Source organism: Lissotriton vulgaris, chromosome 3_1, assembly GCF_964263255.1.
Source record: "Lissotriton vulgaris chromosome 3_1, aLisVul1.2, whole genome shotgun sequence".
Classification (NCBI taxonomy): Eukaryota; Metazoa; Chordata; class Amphibia; order Caudata; family Salamandridae; genus Lissotriton; species Lissotriton vulgaris.
This window is the reverse complement of record NC_141689.1, coordinates 1,134,194,600-1,134,214,079: the sequence shown is the minus strand read 5'-3', so window position 1 is coordinate 1,134,214,079 and position 19,480 is coordinate 1,134,194,600. Positions and strand designations below refer to the sequence as shown.

The window sequence follows — 19,480 nt, the reverse complement described above, 5'->3', positions numbered from 1 at the left end:
TGTTTGGATGGTGCATAGAGAGCGGTGTGTTTTGAGTGTAGAATTAGTGTTGTGCATTGTGAGTGCAGGGTTAGCGGTGTGTATTGTGAGTGCAGACTGAGGGGAGTATCCAGATGAATGTAGAGTAAGCAGTATGGCTGTGCCCTGTACCTTTATGAATGCAGGATTTCAGAGGATGTGTATCTGTTCAGTGTGAGCAGAGGTTCTGTATGAGTGCAGGATGAGCATTGGTCATGTGTGCACATCTAATTGCACAAACCACATATTTCAGAGTATAGCTTTGAGCACCAGCACTCTTTACTGTACGACTTAAGCACTAGCCCTATAGGAATTTCATAGAGGTGTACACACCAGAGAATTTGTTTAGAGAGCTGAGCCATTTTCGGGCCAAGGCGCACAAAAAAAACGTACACGATGTCTGTATGCCACTAATGCTCTAAGACTGCCATTTCTCCGCCTCCTTTTGCTTACACCACTACACACTTACTTCTATTTCCTCTCTCAGACATGCACTCTATTTTTTGTTCTTTACCCCTTTTTCCTCATGTGCTCTTTTTTGTCCCCACACTCTCCCTCTGTGACTAGGCCTCACAAGTGCCTCTCTTTTTCTTGCTTTCTCTCTGTCCCTTTCTTTCTCTTCTTCCTCTTCCTCCTTTCTCCCCTCCCAGAACCATGCAATGTTAAAAAAACATATTCCTGCATTGTAGGTGTAGTAGCTACAGACTTTAGCAGGGTAACCCAGGGAAGATCGTGTTTACCACAGAAGCAGTGAAGGTCGATCATTTCTTTTCCACCTGAATCTTAGGACGAAATCTCTCTTTAAGAGGGTAAAAGGAGGCATTTTAGAATTGCAAACCCCAGTATGCTACTGATGGAGCAGGGTTCCCTTTCCTCAAGGTACTCTAGAACCCTTGGTCAAAGGACCGTTTGTACCTGTTTTAGAAGTGTATAGAGGAGAAACAACTCATTAGGTCAGACTCACAAGTTCAAAGAATCATGACTCCGAAGAATCACAGACTCCAGGTTCTAGGTTAGTGGTAAGGTAAGGTAAGGTACATTTTATTATGTATAGTTAATTAAAACCAGTACAAAACATTTACATTCAAAAAGGTTTCTTAAAATGTAATACAAATAGGTTCTAGGTTAGTGGGTTTATTACAAATCCAAAACTAACTGGACATACAGCCACCTCAAAATGAGGTTGTAGAAATACATCACAACTAATGCAAAGCCAAACCTGCATGCAAAATTCAGTCTCTGAAGCATGAAACGAATGACGAATTACAAAATCAGAACACAGGCAATCAGTGCCCCCACATCAAGATCAGACTTCATTGGAGGTTTGTGGGTAAAAAGCATTAGTCTGTCCCTACTCTACAGCTAACATGACATCCCTACTTAGCATTTCCCAGGCAAGTTCAGGAAAAGGTGTCAGCGCATGAAGACTTCCTAAGAATTACACTCACGTTGTATTGGTTGAGTAGCATAAAGCTACAGAGCTCCTTCTAAGATGCTCTTTCTCTCTCTATCGATCTCCTCTCTTCTCTCCTGACTGACCCCAGGGCACCATCCCTAATTCAAACACCAAAATCATAAGACACGCCCATTACACATCATGCAATCACGTCATCCAACTGGACACCTCCTCGCAGGTGATTTTCCATTCAGTTTATATACTCCCAGCTTCTGGCTCGATGACCTTATTCCCAGGCCTCCTCCAGTGAGAAAGAACATCGTCTCACATTATTAGCACTACTTGTACAAATGTATCCTCTCCTCCATGAGCCTAAAACCTAAAACTAACTAACAAGGATGAATTTCTCCACCTGCAAAGGAAAAGTGAGAAAGAACAAATTCAACACGCACATGAAATTCGGCTACCGAGCCTAATATGAGAGCTTCCAGGGAAAATGCATTTCGGGCAGGCCGAAATCGGCCAACATAAGAAAATAACACGTGGGCCTTATGAAATCACATATAAATTAACATTTTACTAGACGTTTCCAAATCAACAAGTTATGTGAGCACATCAAAAATATGAAGCACCCTACATGAATTCTACACTTTCAACTTCAGTTAAACACATATATACTTAGACATTAATACGATGGACATTTAAATCAGTGCATTACGTTTCAATAAATGAACTACATTAATCAGTTAGAAATGAATACTAGGATTTTGATCATTTTAGGACACAATTACCATGTAAATTTCTTCACCTTACACAAAATTTACTATCAAAACACTTCATTCTAATTACCAAATGTTAACACCACAAAGGAATAAATGCAGGTGCAAACTACTCGTGATTATGATGCACCCCTTCCAAATGAAAGAGCACAACTGCGCTCCATCAATAATCTCCAGAGAAAGCATTGTTGCAAGTGTTGATTATTGTGTTCTGCCATTACATCCTCGTGAAACATTGTAGTCCCCACTATCAAAATGTAACAAGTCTACCTGCATTGTGGCCTCCTTGGGAGCAGGCCAGTGCCCATAGGGCTTCTTACATTTTGATAATGGGGGTAATAAAATTGCAGATAACCAGTGGCACTGACAGGCCCCTCTTCTGCTGCACCCAGGGACTTGTGGAACAACATAAGAATATGAGCGAGGGAGGGGAGGCCAGGATAATTGCTGACAAAACACTGTAGGCATTTCTAAAGCCTAAGTATACTCCAATCAAAAAAGATAATACATACATTTATTTCCATTTACATCCTTTCCAATTTGTAAGCAGCAACACTGGTCTGAATGTTCAATGTTCTTTAATCATGATTCCTGACAAGGTAAACCGCTGACTGGGATATATACAACTTCTTTGAATGTACTTCTCTGTTACTGAGCTCATGTTATGGATAGTGCGGAAAGAGTCACCATTTTCTCTCCATTGCAAGTTCAATGTTTTGCTTACAAGAATCGACACAACTCAATACTATGATTTCTTCTTCGAGGCAAAAGATCTTTGCCACTGTATAGGAATATAAACCAGCTCAAATCAAATCAGTCATTAACATGTAAGTTCAGTCAATTATGAGAGTTTTGGGAAAGTTTCAAATCTCTATTTCTCGAAGAGATTCGTAAGTTCTTTTTATTCATCTTTTAATTGAATTAGTAAATCAGAAAACGTGGTTATAGAAATCATCAAGAAAATATGGTTAGAGTCATAAATATAGCAAAATAACAGCATGTTCAACAAAGGAATTTGTCCCTAAGCTATGTAAAAGGGACCTATCCTAACAGAACCCATAAATAGTTCCTGAAAAAGAGCAATATCAAGGGGGCATCATATCAAAATCTAAATTAAATTGAACTCCCCTTCAAGAGGAGTTCTTGAAACTCAGCCGAGTCTCATATCTCCAAAAGTATTAGTATACAGTCATAGTAACAGCTGCACTGAATAAATCTCAACCAGCTAAAATAGGAAAATAGACACAGCAGTAGCTACATCTGTAAGTGCAAAGGAAAGAAATTATCACCTGCAAAGGGTCAGGCAACAGCAATCACAGTCAGCAGATGCTCACAGCAAGAGTGCAGAAGTGGGGCAAGTGAGAATGCAAGAGAGGACAGGTGATAGGTAGCCAGAAACACACACTATTATAAAAGACATAGGGCCCGATTCACAGAACTAAATTAAGACAAAATCCGAAACTTACTACCATTTTGGTATTCACAGAAGGCACTTACTCATTTTGGTATTCACAGAAGGCACTTATTCATTTCGCTATTCACAGAAGTTAGGAGTCCTAAATTTAGGACTCCTAAATGCCTTCTGTGAATACCGAAAGTCTTAAAGTTAGGATTTTTTTCAGTTTAGGAGTTGTAAAGTTAGGACTCTTAACTTTAGGACTCATAAATGCCTTCTGTGAATACCGAAAGTCTTAAAGTTAGGATTTTTCTCAGTTTAGGAGTAGTAAAGTTAGGACATTCATTATCTCATAAGCATATGTTTACTTTTAAAATAAATTCTCTATTCAATATTATGTGAACATGATGAAGAAGGAAGTTCAGTTTTAGTTTATCAAGCGGTTGTAGCTGAAGATAGTAATACATTTCATAAATTCTGCATAATCTACAGTTATGACAGCATCTAAGCAAGTCATATTATGGTCAAGCTATCTAATACGCTTTGTGCATGGTTCAGCATTTTCCTAAAGCATCTATTTCCTGGAAAGAAGAGGCCTAGCTGAGGTTTGGAAGTAGAAATGAAAGTTTGGTACTTTTTGCACAAATTTATGTGTGATGATTTAAAAGTGTGCTGGTACATCATTACATGTATTTCTTCAGACCCAAGGTACAGTGCATACTAGTACAGGCATACTGTTAAAAAGAAAGTATACCTATTTATATTTTCTGTGTGTTTGTTTATTGAAGACGAATATTCTGGACTGACCGGGGTCACCACCCCCAGATAGAAAGCTCCTCATTAGAGGGATCGGAGAGGCTGGTCATAGCCAACACCAACCTCGCTTGGCCCAGTGGAATAACGATTGACTACCTCGCAGACAAGCTGTACTGGTGCGATGCCAAGAAATCAATGATAGAAACTGCCAACTTGGATGGATCCAGTCGGAGAATCCTCAGACAGAATGATGTAGGTGAGGTTTATGGGTTCTAGATCATTTACAATACTGTTATTTCTAAGTCCGCCTTCATATTTTATGAATATGAGGGTACATGAGCTAATGCATGATCATACAACAATAAGAATGTTTTTGTCCCTTCATGCAGTCTGGCACTGACTAATTAGATGTTAATGTCATGATTATTTTAATAACTTTTGGCGACATATATGAAACTTTTGAAGAGATTAAAATGTTCCAGCTTTGAGAGGAATGGCGCAGCGGCCAGGGTGCCTCACTCCGGACCACAGGGTTCATGGTTCGATCCCCAGCTCTGGTGACAGGTTAGCCCAGCACCATCTGACTCTGGGCGATAGATTGCTTAATCTTCCCGATGGCCCCCAGCGCCAGGACACCTCTCCGGAGGTAGCTGTGCGCTTTACAAATGCTGGTATTTCATTTCATTTCAGAGATGAGGCTGTTATTTAGAGTAACCAAAGCTTTCTGGGTGCACAACTTAAATATGCATATCTGTGAATGATAATGTGCCAACCTGCACAGTTTGAAGGGAGTTACTAATGGCATTTGCCAATGATTCAAAGGTAGAGAAAGTGAGCAGGGCATGCATGGATGTTGATTCACCGAAATGTGAGGGGTAGCGGAAATTACATCACAGGAAGTGACCTTTGACCCCGACTCTTCGCTGAACTTGATGTCACATGAACTTATCCTGATGACCTCTTGATAATTGACATTGTTGAAGTTTCACAATAACAGCCAGATTAATATAACATCACAACCCAGATAATTGTCTGTTTTAGATACCACCTTTAATAAAGTGCTTATATGATCTTTGAAAGTGGTGGAGAGTATTATTTGCTCTGATTTGTAGCTAATGAGTGAAGCCGACCTCTTATATCATGGCTCAAGGGGGTGCTTGCATAAAAAACATTTTTTTTTAAATTGAGTCATAGAGTTCCTTTAAAGCACAATTTTTAAATGGATTTGCTAAAGTAAAAACCCACAGACTCTGAAAGGTCTCTCATTTAATATTCACCTTACTTCAGGGTGAGCAGAGCCGATGAAATTTTCCTCAGGAACTGACTCCATATTTTTATAATGTTAATTTATGTTAAAATATTAATAAAGTGCACATAACCAACCGGTTTCTTGGTGCTGTACTTTTGGGGCCTCTGTAAGAAAAAAACCTCAGTTATTGCCATGGGTGCATCTCATATGCCATTCGCACTCGTTATGCCAAAATTACATGCAATATTCCTGTGCGAGAATTTTGCCATTAACGGCTTCAATATACCGTAGGTGACCCTTACCTTCCACTCATACTTTCTCACTAACTCATACTCACTCATGCTCTCACTCCTTCATTGTTGCTCACTCTCACTTATTCTCACTTTTACTCATTCTTTCAAACTGCCTCACATTCACTCTTAGTCTCACTCGCTTTTAACTTGTCACTCACTAATAATCACTTGCACTCACTGTTGATCTCACTCATTCTGGCACACAATTACACTTACATATTATTGCTCACTCTGATTCAAATACTTCCTCACGCTCATTCTTAGTTCATTCATTCACATTCATCGACTCTCACTTGCAGTCAATCTTACTCTCACTAGTTCTTACTCACTCTTTCTCATAATTACTTACTGAAGCTCAATATCACTCATTGGCACTCACTACCTAGGCTGCCCCTTATAGGAGTGGGAAATACAAAGCCACCTGAGAAGTTTGATTTTGTTTCCTCTCTAGTATAACACCCTCTTTGATAGATCCTGCCAGCTTGAGGGTACTTACGTGGAATATACAAGGCGTTGGGACCAAGGGGGAAGACGTTCTCTGGTGTAGGACTTTCCAGGGCTACACTACAAGAGGCACGGGACACAGGTGAAGGCCTTCAACTGGATGGTTTCACCTCATATGTTAAGCAGGCTGTCCCCTCCACGTCAGGGCGTTCAAAGGGAGGTCTTCTCTTAATGTTCTCTCTTGACCTAGTCTATAATGTAAACCGCTTAGAGTGTCATTCTCCCCATATCTTGGCAGTAGAGCTGATTTTTAAGGATCACTACCCGTTATTAGTAATTAACTTTTACAGCTCTTTTACTAGACTTTTTGTCGATGAACATTTAGTTGCCCTGGAAGGATTCGTCGAGATATGTAAAAAAGGAAAACACAAATACTCCGAGATCCTAATTGTGGGCGATTTTAACACGCATCTGTGTAAGCTGAACTGTATTTTAAAGAAAGCTCCTGGGGACTGTCTACTTTCAAATACACATTTTGAACACACAGTCAGGTACACTTTTAGAGGGGTTTCTTGCTGCAAATGATCTGTATTGCCTAGAGGAGCAAACAGGGGTGAATACTTCCATCCCTACCTTTACCGGAAGGGGATCCCTCAGTATCATTGATTTTATTATGATCTCTGCATCTTTAGCTCCTTCAGTCTGTAGTATGAGGGTTTCTAGGAGCACGTTTAGTCATCACAATCCCCTCACACTTGACTTATTATACTCATCTGGCTTTTACAAGGTAGAGAGTAGGGATATCACAAATTCTGACATTAGCACCAACGACCAGTCACATAGCTTGAAGTGGATGAAAATGGTCCCGGAACAATTTCAAGATGAGATTATGTGGAGTGCACAGCCAAAGTCTCAGTATGTATGAACAGCACTGGGTCAGATGGAGCAGTATTAGAGGCTTTTGGAATACTGACCAAGCACATAGCTAACAACCCAACTATTTCATGCAGGGGTAATGGATCTAAATTGAAGAGATGGTTTGATGGCACCTACTCTAGCACCCTTAAAAAGTTACTGTTGGCCCTCAAACAAAAACCCGGAAATGAGAGTGAAATTAGGGTATGCAGGGCAGAATATAAGAAGGCCATCCAGGAGAGGAAGAACGCCATCAGGGAAAGGGCTTGGGGAGATCTTGGTCAAGCAACACACGCTCGGATAGCAAGATGATCTGGGCGGTGGTGAATAGTCTGTTTTTTTCAGAGACTGGAAATGCCAATATAGATTGCACCGTAGATCCCGAACGTTGGGTAGAGTTTTTTGGAGGCGAGTACACTGATGGCGAGTTGGAGAGGTTGGAGCCATTGCGGGAGCTCACCCTGCCGCTAGAACCACTTTATTCTAATGCTTCTGAGGTCCAGGCAGCCATTCTTGCCCCTGCGGGGGACAAGGCCCCTGGCCTGAATGGGGTACCAGCTGACCTGTACAAGGTAGACCCTTTAGTATGGGCTGTAATACTGGCTTGGGTTTTTAATGCTGCTGGTACCTTGGGTTTTCCCCCATCAAGGGCAAGGGCCTTTATTATTCCTATTTTTAAAAAGGGCGCTAGGGTTGATCCAGCCAGTCATAGACATATCTCACTTTTGGACTCCTCTGCCAATATCATGGGAAAGGTAATCCTGAAGCAGCTATCATCATGGCTAGAAAATGTTAATGTCATTAGTGACCTGCAGTATGGGTTTAGGCAAGGGAGAGGCACATTGGATCAATGCATACATTTGAGCCTGGTGATTGGGAAGTATACCATAGCAAAGAGGGGCACACTGCACATGGGATTCATGAAACTAATATCAGCCTTTGAGCGAGTAAATCGATCAAAATTGTGGCAGATCCTGGGTGAATTGGGCATGGAACAGAGTCTGGTATCCTCTTTACATTATGCCCACAACAACACAATGGTGGCAGTAAGATTTAAGGATGACTGTAGCTTAAGGGATTCCTGGGAGGTTAGGCAAGGGGACGACAAGGGTGCATTATGGCACCTCTACTGTTTAGACTTTATATAAATAAATTAGGAGATCATCTCATAGACAGTACTCAAGACATCCCAAGAGCCGGGCCCAAATTGGTACCAGCATTACTGTATGCAGATGATGCTGTGTTGTTCACTAGGACTCCATAGGCCTCCTTCAGAATTTTTTTAATGCTTTTTTTTATTTTATGGAGTCACTAGATTTAGCGACCAATTTTACCAAGTCACCGACAATGACAATGGGCAGCAAGAAGGCCGCTAAGACAAAGTTTTTCTGCAGGGGTTGGAATTGTCGAAAGTGTACACTTTTCTGTATTTAGGGGTGTTATTTGATGATAATGGGGCCTGGGTTGCACAAAGGCAATCAAAAAAGAATACTTTGGCCAGAGCAGTTGGGTTGTATGAGATTTTGCCAAAAGATTGAGGTTGAAACCAATACCTGCCATACTTAAAGTCTAAAAAGAGAAATGTATCTCCATGGCAGCATATGCGTGTAATGTATGGGGCTACACAAATGTGAGGGACATCCAGGAGATTGAGAACAAATTCATGCGCGGCCTCCTGGCTCTTCCCTCCAGTATCCTTGCCTTTATTTTATATGAGGAACTTGGCTTGGGGTACATCTCGGATCATATTGCTGTTGCACCACTAATGTGTTGGATGAGGATTTGGTCAAGTATCACTCCCACCCTGAGTCAGATAGTCATCATGGATTATATTGCCCTTGATGGGGCCTTACAAATTATGTGGCTTATATACATCAGGGAGAAATTGAAGCTGCTTGGTTGTTCGGACATGTATAGTAAACCAAGAGCTTTAGGACCTGCAGCTATCAAGAATATTAAAAGAAAGTTCTTGGGCAGGCAGCAGGTGACTAGGGAGGGTCTTGAACTAGTCAAGCCCACGGTGAGAAGGTATGTCACCCTTACTTTGACCCCACAGTTACAGCCCTATCTGTCACTAGTAACAAACATACAACATTGTTTTGTTTTAACTAGATTCCGGCTGACCAGGTATCCTGGTTTTTAGCCTTTCCAAAGGGGTTCACACAGTCAGGTTGCTTAAAGCCATGCCCTTGCGATAATTTCTCTGAACAGGACACTTTGCATTTTATCTTTTTCTGTGAATTTTATACCCCCTTCGAAAGAAATTTATAATGGCACTATTGAGAGAGGAAAACTTTGTCCAAGTAAGGCCTGCTCTGTTATTTTAACAAATGCTACCCTCCCCTGTAGGGTGCTTTGGGGCTGCAAGCTTTCTGCTAAGGGCAATGAGATCCAGGAAGAAGATGCCCTCGCAGTAGCTGCAAACCATTTTTCAAACTTGTTTTTAATATTACATACTCTTTTTAGCACTCTTTTTACTTAATCATGCGGACATTTGTCAAGCACCTATTGCTATGGCATTTTGCTTGTTGACACTTAAATGTATTGATATCTGGATATTTTACAATGTGTTTTTCAATTGGACTTAGGGGATTAATTACTGTATGTGTAATATGTGCATGATGGGGACCCTTCTAACGGAAATGTATTTTACCCTCTTTTTTAACGTAATGATTGTCATTTCAACGTTTTTTAATGTTTTAACGGTGTGATTTAATGGCTTTTGCTAGCCGAATAAAGTATTTTTGACTTGACTTCACTTGACACTCACTACCTGTCACTGACTCTCACCCACTAACTTTCACTCACACACAGATACACATGCTGACACATACTTATGAGCACACTCACATATACACACTGTCTCTCTCACACAAACTCTCACCCACAGACTTAGCGCAAAACGCATTTAAAGTAGTTGTCTACTTACCCTAGCTGTCAGCAAAAGTCTAGATCCAGCTCCTGCTGCTCCATTTTTTATTACAATAATAGTAAGCAATACGGTATTATTCATTATCTGTGCAATATAAAAAAATGGGCAATAATCAAGGAGACTGGAGTCCGAAAGTTCAGAACAGTGACCTGTCCCTGTGTCCTTGACACTGAATTTGCCACCTCTGTGTCCAGGGATCACAAAAGCAGTGACAGTGATTGCAAAGGACAAGACAGGGGCCGCATCCGTGACCCCTAAATGATGTCCATGAGTACATGCCTTATTTTCTAAAAATATGCTGCCATTTTCCAGAATCTACAGTTAATCTACAGCTGGGAAGTTCACATTGTTTTTGTCTGGATAGGTTGCAATCATTTTGTCAGTCACAGTTCCAGTGAGCCACCATCTAGACACAAGAAGGGTTGCAACTTTAGTCACTGATGTCACATGACCTTTGGTATCAATACCAACTTACGACGAGACATCATTAAATGTGATAATAAAACTGGTGGAGGAAACCTAATAGAAACAAAATTAAAAAAATATATAAATTCAAAAATGTGTCAGCCAATATTTCAGCTTGTCATGTTCAGCATACCCATCTGTTTGACCAAAATGCCAGTGAGGCCATCTATGGCAGAACAGATATAGAAGTATCAGTGGTTCGTGGTCTTACAGTGTTGATATTGTTACAGGACCATTGGTTTTCAGTATCCTGACTTTGTATTTTATCCTGTTTTTGTTGGATGTTTTTCTAGCATGGGAATAGGGCTTTTCTTTCATTTGTGTTCTAGAGAACGCATCTTCTGTTAAGGGAAGTGTGAATGGGCTTTTAGTAAATCTATTCTTTGCTCCTTTTGGATTGAGGGTCTTGAGTAGCCAAGATGGTTAAGAAGAAAGAGTTGTAGTCCATGTGGAGGCATTAGCTATAAATAATCAAATAAATACATAAAAAGTTATGATGCTCAGCCAGGGATGGCATATTTTCCATTTCTTGTGTTATTTAAATTAAAGTCAAACATTGAAACAACAAGATGAACATTCTGACATTTGTTTTTAAGTGTTCAAGAACCCTGATTGTGGGTGAAGATCTTTGTTAAAGGCTAGGGAAGATGAGTTTGCAACAACACATGTATGGGTGTATGTAAAAGTGTGCATGTGTAAGTGTTTCTTTAAAATTCTACATGTACATACGTTTGATAATGATTAGACCTTTGGATCAGCAACAGTTAAAGAATGCCTTTTTCTTCTAGGTCACCCCTTTGGAATCACAGTCTTTGAAGATGACATTTGGTTCTCTGACTGGTCTACGTCATCAGTATTGCGGGTGGACAAGCGGACAGGATTAAACAGGGTACGTCTTGGAGGAAGCATGCTGAGGCCTTCATCACTGGTGATAGTGCACCCTTTGGCCAGACCAGGTATACCAAATACCACGGTGTCCATCTCATTGATCCTTCCCTTAGTATGTTTACTTGTGCTATTCATTGTCAATAATACAATTACAGACATATATGAACACGTGTTTGTGGTTTGCAAAAGTTAACATTCATGGATGTCAATTAGGGGTAGCCAAGGAAGTTGCAGCTCCCATTATCTTGCCATAGTGTACCCCTGGTACTGCTCTTTCAATTCCTTGTCTTAACATCAGGAAAAGAACCCAAGTAGTGCTCTTGGAGCATTATTTACATTCTGTAGATGTGCTTAACCTATTTTATCAAACTCACAAAAGGTAATTTGAGGCATAAAGATAACCACTGGCAAGTGCTCAGGGTATCATTATTACCCATCTATCTTTATGCGAACTTGCCAACTCAGTTTGGATTCACCCATATGCAAATCAGTCTTGACCCTGCTCCAATAAGTACAGTCCAACCCGAACTGCATGGCCAGGTACTCCCTGAAGTGGAACAAAAGCCACCTATGACCGGGGATCTTCAGTTGGGTATAGCTTGGTTCCGGTGGCACAGTGAACAAGGGACCCATGGCTGAGCATACCCGTGGCTTTTAGTACATACACCTTCTCACCTGCCAATGCGCTTACAGACGAAACAGGATGGGGAATCCTTGAGCTAATAAGAGCACGATGTAATCACATTGGCAGGTGAGGAGGAATATGTACTAAAAGCCCCTCTACCATGGACCTCATATGCAGACCCCTTGGACAGAAAACTAGAAATTTGGGATTCCGGATTGAACGGTTCAATAATATACAGCAGTTGGGATCAGGGATTATTCAAGTCTGTTTAAGAAGGGGGTCTAGTAAATAAATCATTCTTCGAGTCTGCAAAAGAAGTACAAGAATAAGTGCAAATATCAACTCCCTTTCATTCAGGGTATAACAATCAAATATACCACAAAGAAAAGTGAACATAATGACTGTGTTGATAAAGATGGAATAACCAGATACCCATCGAAACGCGTCAACGCATTTCTATACATTATCCCGAGGACAAGTTCGACCTGTAGATACAAAACAGAGTATATGTATCCAGGCTAATCTTGCAAAAATTATTCCCAGGGAATTCTTGAGCTTCCTATTTTTTAGCGTTCTCTGTGGTAAAAGTGTCATAAGATGTTATGTTATGTCCTGATTTGATGAATTGTACTGTTTTTAATTATGCTGAAATGATGCATTGTGTTTTATTATAGGTGTTTTTATAATATTTGTGTTTTAATAATATTTACATGTACTAAAGAAATAAATTGACTTGTTTGCACTGCATGTTATAGTAGTATCATTGTTTGAGTGTTTCAGGGACTTTGAGTGACAATTTTTTAGTTTATCTATGTGTTATATGAGGGTAAACAGTCAAAATATCGAGTACAAAATATCGAATGGACATAATATCGAGTTTAAAATATAGAATGGACAAAATATCGAATGGAGAGAATATAGACATCAAAAATATCGTTTTTAAGGTAAGTAATGTAATATCGAATGTTAAAAATCTACAGGCATATGCATCAACATTCGGTAATACACGTCGGTAATAGCGAAAAATACTGAATCGCTATTAAGGACATGCAAACCGCGATGCATCAAACAAATCGGAAAAAATTACCGAATCGGTAAAAATCGCTATTAAATAGCGAAAGTACACCCGCACGAGTAGCAAATACCGAGTTAGCTAATACCGATTCGGTATTACTGAATCCGGTATTAGCGATTTCGGTAATAGCGAAAACGGGCAAATCACGCGACGCTTCGAATGCGGGCCGATGACATCACAACCAGGAAGTAGGACCGCCACGCTGCATTCTGTGTTCGGAGTTGCACTGAGGAGGAGGCAGACCACAGGAGCTGAGCACCAAGACTGAACCTGTAGCAAGCAGGACAAGGCAAGCAGGAGAAGATGGAGAAGCAGGCCCTCCAGCAGGGAAAGGAAACACACCGAAAGCGCAAAAGGAAGTTTTCAGATAAGGAGCTGGAAATCCTCATCAAGTGTGTGACCAGCAATAATGACAGACTGTTTGGCAAATTGTCCCTGAAGGTGCCAGAGGCAGAAAAACGCAAGATGTGGCTGCGCATCAAGGACAAGGTAAATGCCTGCGGAGTCACCCACCGCAGCATCGACGACCTAAAAAAACTGTGGTATGACCTAAGGAAGAGGGCCAAGGAGGAGATTGCGCAGAGGGTCAAGGATGCTGATGGCACAGGAGGGGGCACATCCAACGTGACGCCAAACACTGTCCTGGAGGATCTAGTGGAGTCCACCATAGAACGGGAAGCTGTTGTGGGGGTCACACGTCTGGACACCTCTGGTGCTGCGGAAGGAGGACAAGGTAAGAAGCATGGCAGCGTAACAATGCAGCATGTACTAAGTCCCTGCCCAATCCCCCATGCCAGACCCAGTGCCCATGTAGTGTTGCCCTAAACACATACCCTCACCAATGTGTTGCACCATGGGAGTTGTAGTCCATACATGAATGGGTGCATGCCAGAGCACAGAGATGAATACAGCAGCTAAGGGCCAATTGTCAGACTGAAAATGTTATTTATTGTGAGATGCCACTGCTATTTCCACATACTATACCATGATTATAACTATGCACTGTTTCACACACAGATGCATCCCCCTACGATTCAGACGACAGTGCCCGCCTCGTCATCTCTGAGACGCCAGTGTTGTCAGAAGCCGAGTGCTCACATGGAGCTGAAGCCATGTCCTCCCCTTCACCACCACGGCGGTCGACACCTCCACCATCCCTGCAGTCCAAGGCACCACCACCACCACCAGCACCAACCTCGCGGTCCAAGACACCACCACCACCAACCTCGCGGTCCAAGACACCACCACCACCACGACCACCACCAGTGCGGGCCACTCCGCAGAGCCGCAGAGCTGATGTTCCCTCCCTGCCCCTGATGGAATCTGATCACAGTTCAGCACCCCCAAATGTTCCACGCCAGGCTGTCATCACTCCAACCAGCCAAACATCATCACGATGCGCATCAGGCAGAGGGATGTGACCCCGGCTCGTGGTGCTGCAAGACCAGTCGATCTGTCCGGAGGGTACGGAGTTCTGGAGACCCGGATGCTGCGTGTCCAGCGCCTGTAGGGGAGACACATGGGTGCCATGAAACTCTCCATGACCAAGCTATGCAACAAACTTAGCAACATGACAGACGCTATGCGTGAGCACACCACTGCCGTAGCTGCCGGCAACAATGACATTAAGCTGTGCCTGCAAGAACTCACACGTGCCGTAGTGGCAGGCCAACAGAGTAGCAGCGGCGTCACAGGCAGATCATGCTGGCAGTGACTTCAACCAACAAGGCCATCAATAAGCTCTGCAACAGCACGGCTGTGCTGTCCCGCAGGTCCGTGTCCCTGCAACTGCCACAGACTCCCATCGAGTAGAAGCCGAGGAGTCACAGGACAAGAGACTGGGGGTACGCGGCAAACGCAAGTGAACATGTGACAAAGTTACACTGTCCTTGGTGACGTAACCATGGCCAGACTAAAGTACTGCACTCATTAACCGTTCTGAGGACGGACAATTTAAGTTTGACTTTAACTGCAGCAGCAGCATGTTTTTGTTTTGTTTCTCTGCACCACTCAGGTGTCCATGCCCATTAAACCCTTGCAAATCGAGACCTGTTGTCAAGTCTCTTTCTTACCTGTCTCAGAAATGATTCTGTGTGATGTATGTCCGCCTCCGTTGCCCTTCAGCTGTGTTGGGCACATGCGCCTGTCGGTGTTGGGGGGGTGGTTGCTGTGCACGTAGTTCATCCTCTCCGTCCACCTCTATGGGTATCCCCCTGCGTGTGGCGATGTTGTGCAGGATGGCACACACAGCAATGATCTGGCAGCAGGTCACTGGGTCGTACTGCAAGGCACCTCCAGTCTTGTGCAGTATACGGAAGCGGCTCTTGAGGATGCCGAATGTACGCTCAACCACATTCCTTGTGCTGATGTGTGCTCTGTTGTAGCGCTGCTCTTGTGGTGTAGCTGGGTTCAGGTAGGGAGTGAGTAGATATTCACGCAATGCGTATGTGCTGTCACCTGCAGGATGGGGAGAGAATGGTCATCAGCATGATTGAAAATATACATGTGGGGATGGAGTGGGTGGAGAGTACGATGATGCATCAATATGTACCTAGTAGGTGTCCCTCTCCAAATTGTATTGTATTGTATTGTATTGTATATTGGATTTATATAGCGCTTATCACCCAGGGGTCTCTAAGCGCTTGCCTTGGGAACCCGTCCTGGCTTTTCCCTGTGAGATAGCCCCTACCGGGCAACCCCAAGGTGAAAGCCAGGCATCCCGCCGTGGGGGCCATTGTGAAGATTAAGCAAGCTTAATGCCCAGAGTTGCAGAGTGTGAACCCATGATTAGGTCAGGCACCGAAGTGAGAATTATCGAGTCCGTGGACATTTGAGCTCAAGACCCTGCCGCGTCGGGAATTGAACCCTGGTCCCGGGTCTGACCTCTGCTTCAGGGTCTGCCTGCTCTAACCAGTGAGCCACACTTCTCCACAATCAGGGGGTAATAGCTGAGACTGGAGGTGTGTCGCAAAGCGCTTTATCACGCTTCTTCCACCGGTTCCTAGAGGCCATGCTGACATTAATTAATCGCCACATCACCTTCCCCACAACCCCCCAGCAGCTGACCCGCACCAAACGGGAATTCTACCAGGTGGCACAATTCCCCCATGTCATAGGGTGTGTTGACTGCACGCATGTCCCCATCTGTCCTCCATCAGCCACCGAATACATTTTCCGCAACCGGAAGTCATATCACTCTATAAATGTGCAGGTGGTGTACAATGCCAAGTGCATCATTACGGACCTTGTAGCCCAATTCCCCGGGAGCACACACGACGCTTACATATTCCGTCACTGTGGCCTCCACAGGCGTCTGATAATTGATTATCTGCTAATTATGTTAATTTTACTAATTTATTTTCGTTAGCGGGTTGTGGGTTTATAGGGGATTAGTATGGGAAGTAATTTCTTTATAATTAATTAAATAAATTAATTTATTTAATTGTATTTAATTTGAATTAATTGTTAATTAATTTTTATTTGTTGATTAATTAATTGTTTATTTGTAATTAATTTGTATTAATAGGTAACTAATTGTAATAATTAATTTTAATTTGTAATTTTAATTGATTAATTATTATATTATAGTAAATTGGTAATTACTTTTAATTAATTTTTTATAGATATTAATTTATATTTTTTTAAATAATATATGAAGTATTTACTTTCCCTATTGTTGCACTCTCTGGAGTGGGAATAGGAATTTTTACCCCTACGCCATCCTACGCTTTCCCTACTGTTGCACTCTTTGGAGTGGGAATATTAATTTGAACCCCTATGCTATCCAATGCTTTCCCTACTGTTGCACTCTTTGGAGTGGGAATAGTAATTTTAACCCCTACGCTATCCAACACTGTCCCTACTGTTTCACTCTTTGGAGTGGGAATAGTAATTTTTACCCCTACGCTATCCAACGTTTTCCCTACTGTTGCACTCACTGGAGTGGGAATAGTAATTTTTACCCCTACATTATCCAACACTTTCCCTACTGTTGCACCCACTGGAGTGGGAATAGTAATTTTTACCCCTACGCTATCCAACGCTTTCCCTACTGTTGCACCCACTGGAGTGGGAATAGTAATTTTTACCCCTACGCTATCCAACGCCTTCCCTACTGTTGCACCCACTGGAGTGGGAATAGTAATTTTTACCCCTACGCTATCCAACGCTTTCCCTACTGTTGCACTCTTTGGAGTGGGAATAGTAATTTTAACCCGTGCGCTATCCAACGCTTTCCCTACTGTTGCTTTCTTTGGAGTGGGAATAGTAATTTTTACCCCTACGCTATCCAACGCTTTCCCTACTGTTGCACTCACTGGAGTGGGAATAGTAATTTTTACCACTACGCTATCCAACGCTTTCCCTACTGTTGCACTCTTTGGAGTCGGAATAGTAATTTTTACTGCTACGCTATCAAACGCTTTCCCTACTGTTGCACTCATTGGAGTGGAATAGTAATTTTAACACTCTTGCTATGCTATGGTAATAATATTGTATATTTATTAATAAAAGTATGTTAATATTTAGATATGTTTTAAGAAATATAATTGTATGATTTTTTTTTATAACTTAAATTAATTATTTAATAATTTTAAGGTTATTTAAGTATTTTTAAGTATATTTTAGTTATTTATTTTTAATATTTTATTAATTTTACATTAATTTTAATAAATTCGATATTTTTACAAAGTATGTATTTTTAAATGATATTTTTGATTTGATATTTTTGTACTTACCTGTTTGTAGATAGGACTTCGAGATTTTGGTAGTCGATATTTTGGAGTCGATATTTTAAATGCCTATAGTTTTGTAGTCGATATTATGTCAGTGATCCGTTATATGAGATTTAACACCTCAGCTCTGTCCTTGCCCAAAGTATGTATCTCACTAAATGGGTTAGGGGACTCCCATTAATTGAGAACATCTAAGCAAACAAGGTATCCCCAATTCAAAAGGATAGGGTCACCTGGTACTTTAACCCCTCTCTACATTACAATTCCAAGATCGGTATTGTCCAGATTGGGACCTGGTCTTGCATTTCAAGCTGGACTGCTCCAATGGAAGCAGAGTCAAGACTGATTTGCATATGGCTAGGTCTAACCTGAAGTGCCTTGGAGTGCAAAGTAACAATGGACTTGCATGTGGCCCGAATTATTACCAGTCGCTGAGACGTATTCCATCCATCACTTTTTTATATTCTTCAATTTGACCCCCTGAGGAAGGGTATGCCCAGACGTGAGTCCCGTGCACACTGTACAACTAGAACCAAGCAATAAGTCGACTGATGAGCCCTAATAAGTGCGAAAGATGTCTTCGGTTGCCTGTGTTCCTGTACAGGAAGGACCTAGCCTGGCAGTTTGAGCTAGACTGTTCCCACTGGAGCATGGTCAAAAGTGATTTGCATATGACTAGGTGCAATTTGAGTTGGCAGGGAAGCCTTTACAACGAAGGCTAAACAACTGGATGCCTTTACAATGAAGGACTTACAATGAAAATGCCTTTACTATGACAGACTTTTACAACAAATTATTTTCCAACAAACCCCAAAAATTGTGGAAATTGTAAGTATTTTAAATGTAAGTAAAAAGTATTTAGATATATATTTAAAAATAATATATATATATTTCCAAAACAAAAATGTTCCTTCTGATCATTTGGGCCCCTCGGTGGTTGGCGTACACATCGGCGGAGCGTGCCGGAAATCAATAGTCCCAAGTATCGTACTGTCTCAATAATGTAGCGAGATGCCAGCAATCGTTTTCAGGGTGTTTATTTCTACAACAACATGTTTTGGCTAAAGATGTGAGCAAGGCTCTTTAGCCGAAACATGTTGTTGTAGAAATAAACATCCTGAAAACGATTGCTGGCGTCTCGCTACATTATTGAGAGCGTACAATACTTGGAACTTTGGGAATATATATATGTGTATATATATATATATATATATATATATATTTCACCATAACTGCTCTGCAATTGCAACGAAAATTGACCTGTACAAGTTTGTAAGGAAACTAAAATTGGCCAAAATTCATGCAAATCGAATTACACCAGTAAGCATGAACAACAACATAGAAGAAGCAATGGAGGACAACGTTACCACTACCATTGATCAAATCTCCGATTTAAGAGACACATTTGAGGCAATGTTCAATCTTGAAGGAAACGTAATATCGGATACTCAAATGTTGGAGCAAATGAATATTCAAACCAACTTGAGCAAAAACACAGGATTAAAAAACAAATCCC

General features: G+C 41.6%; 1 protein-coding gene across 1 annotated transcript in view; it reads left to right on the top strand.

Annotated features, from left to right (window-relative positions):
• Positions 1-19,480, top strand: part of EGF (epidermal growth factor) — a 529,267-nt gene that overhangs the window by 327,053 nt on the left and 182,734 nt on the right. Inside the window, exons 13-14 of the mRNA XM_086961608.1 lie at positions 4,378-4,601; positions 11,432-11,599. Of these exons, the coding sequence (XP_086817734.1) occupies positions 4,378-4,601; positions 11,432-11,599 (392 nt within the window). The remainder of the gene's footprint in view (positions 1-4,377; positions 4,602-11,431; positions 11,600-19,480) is intronic.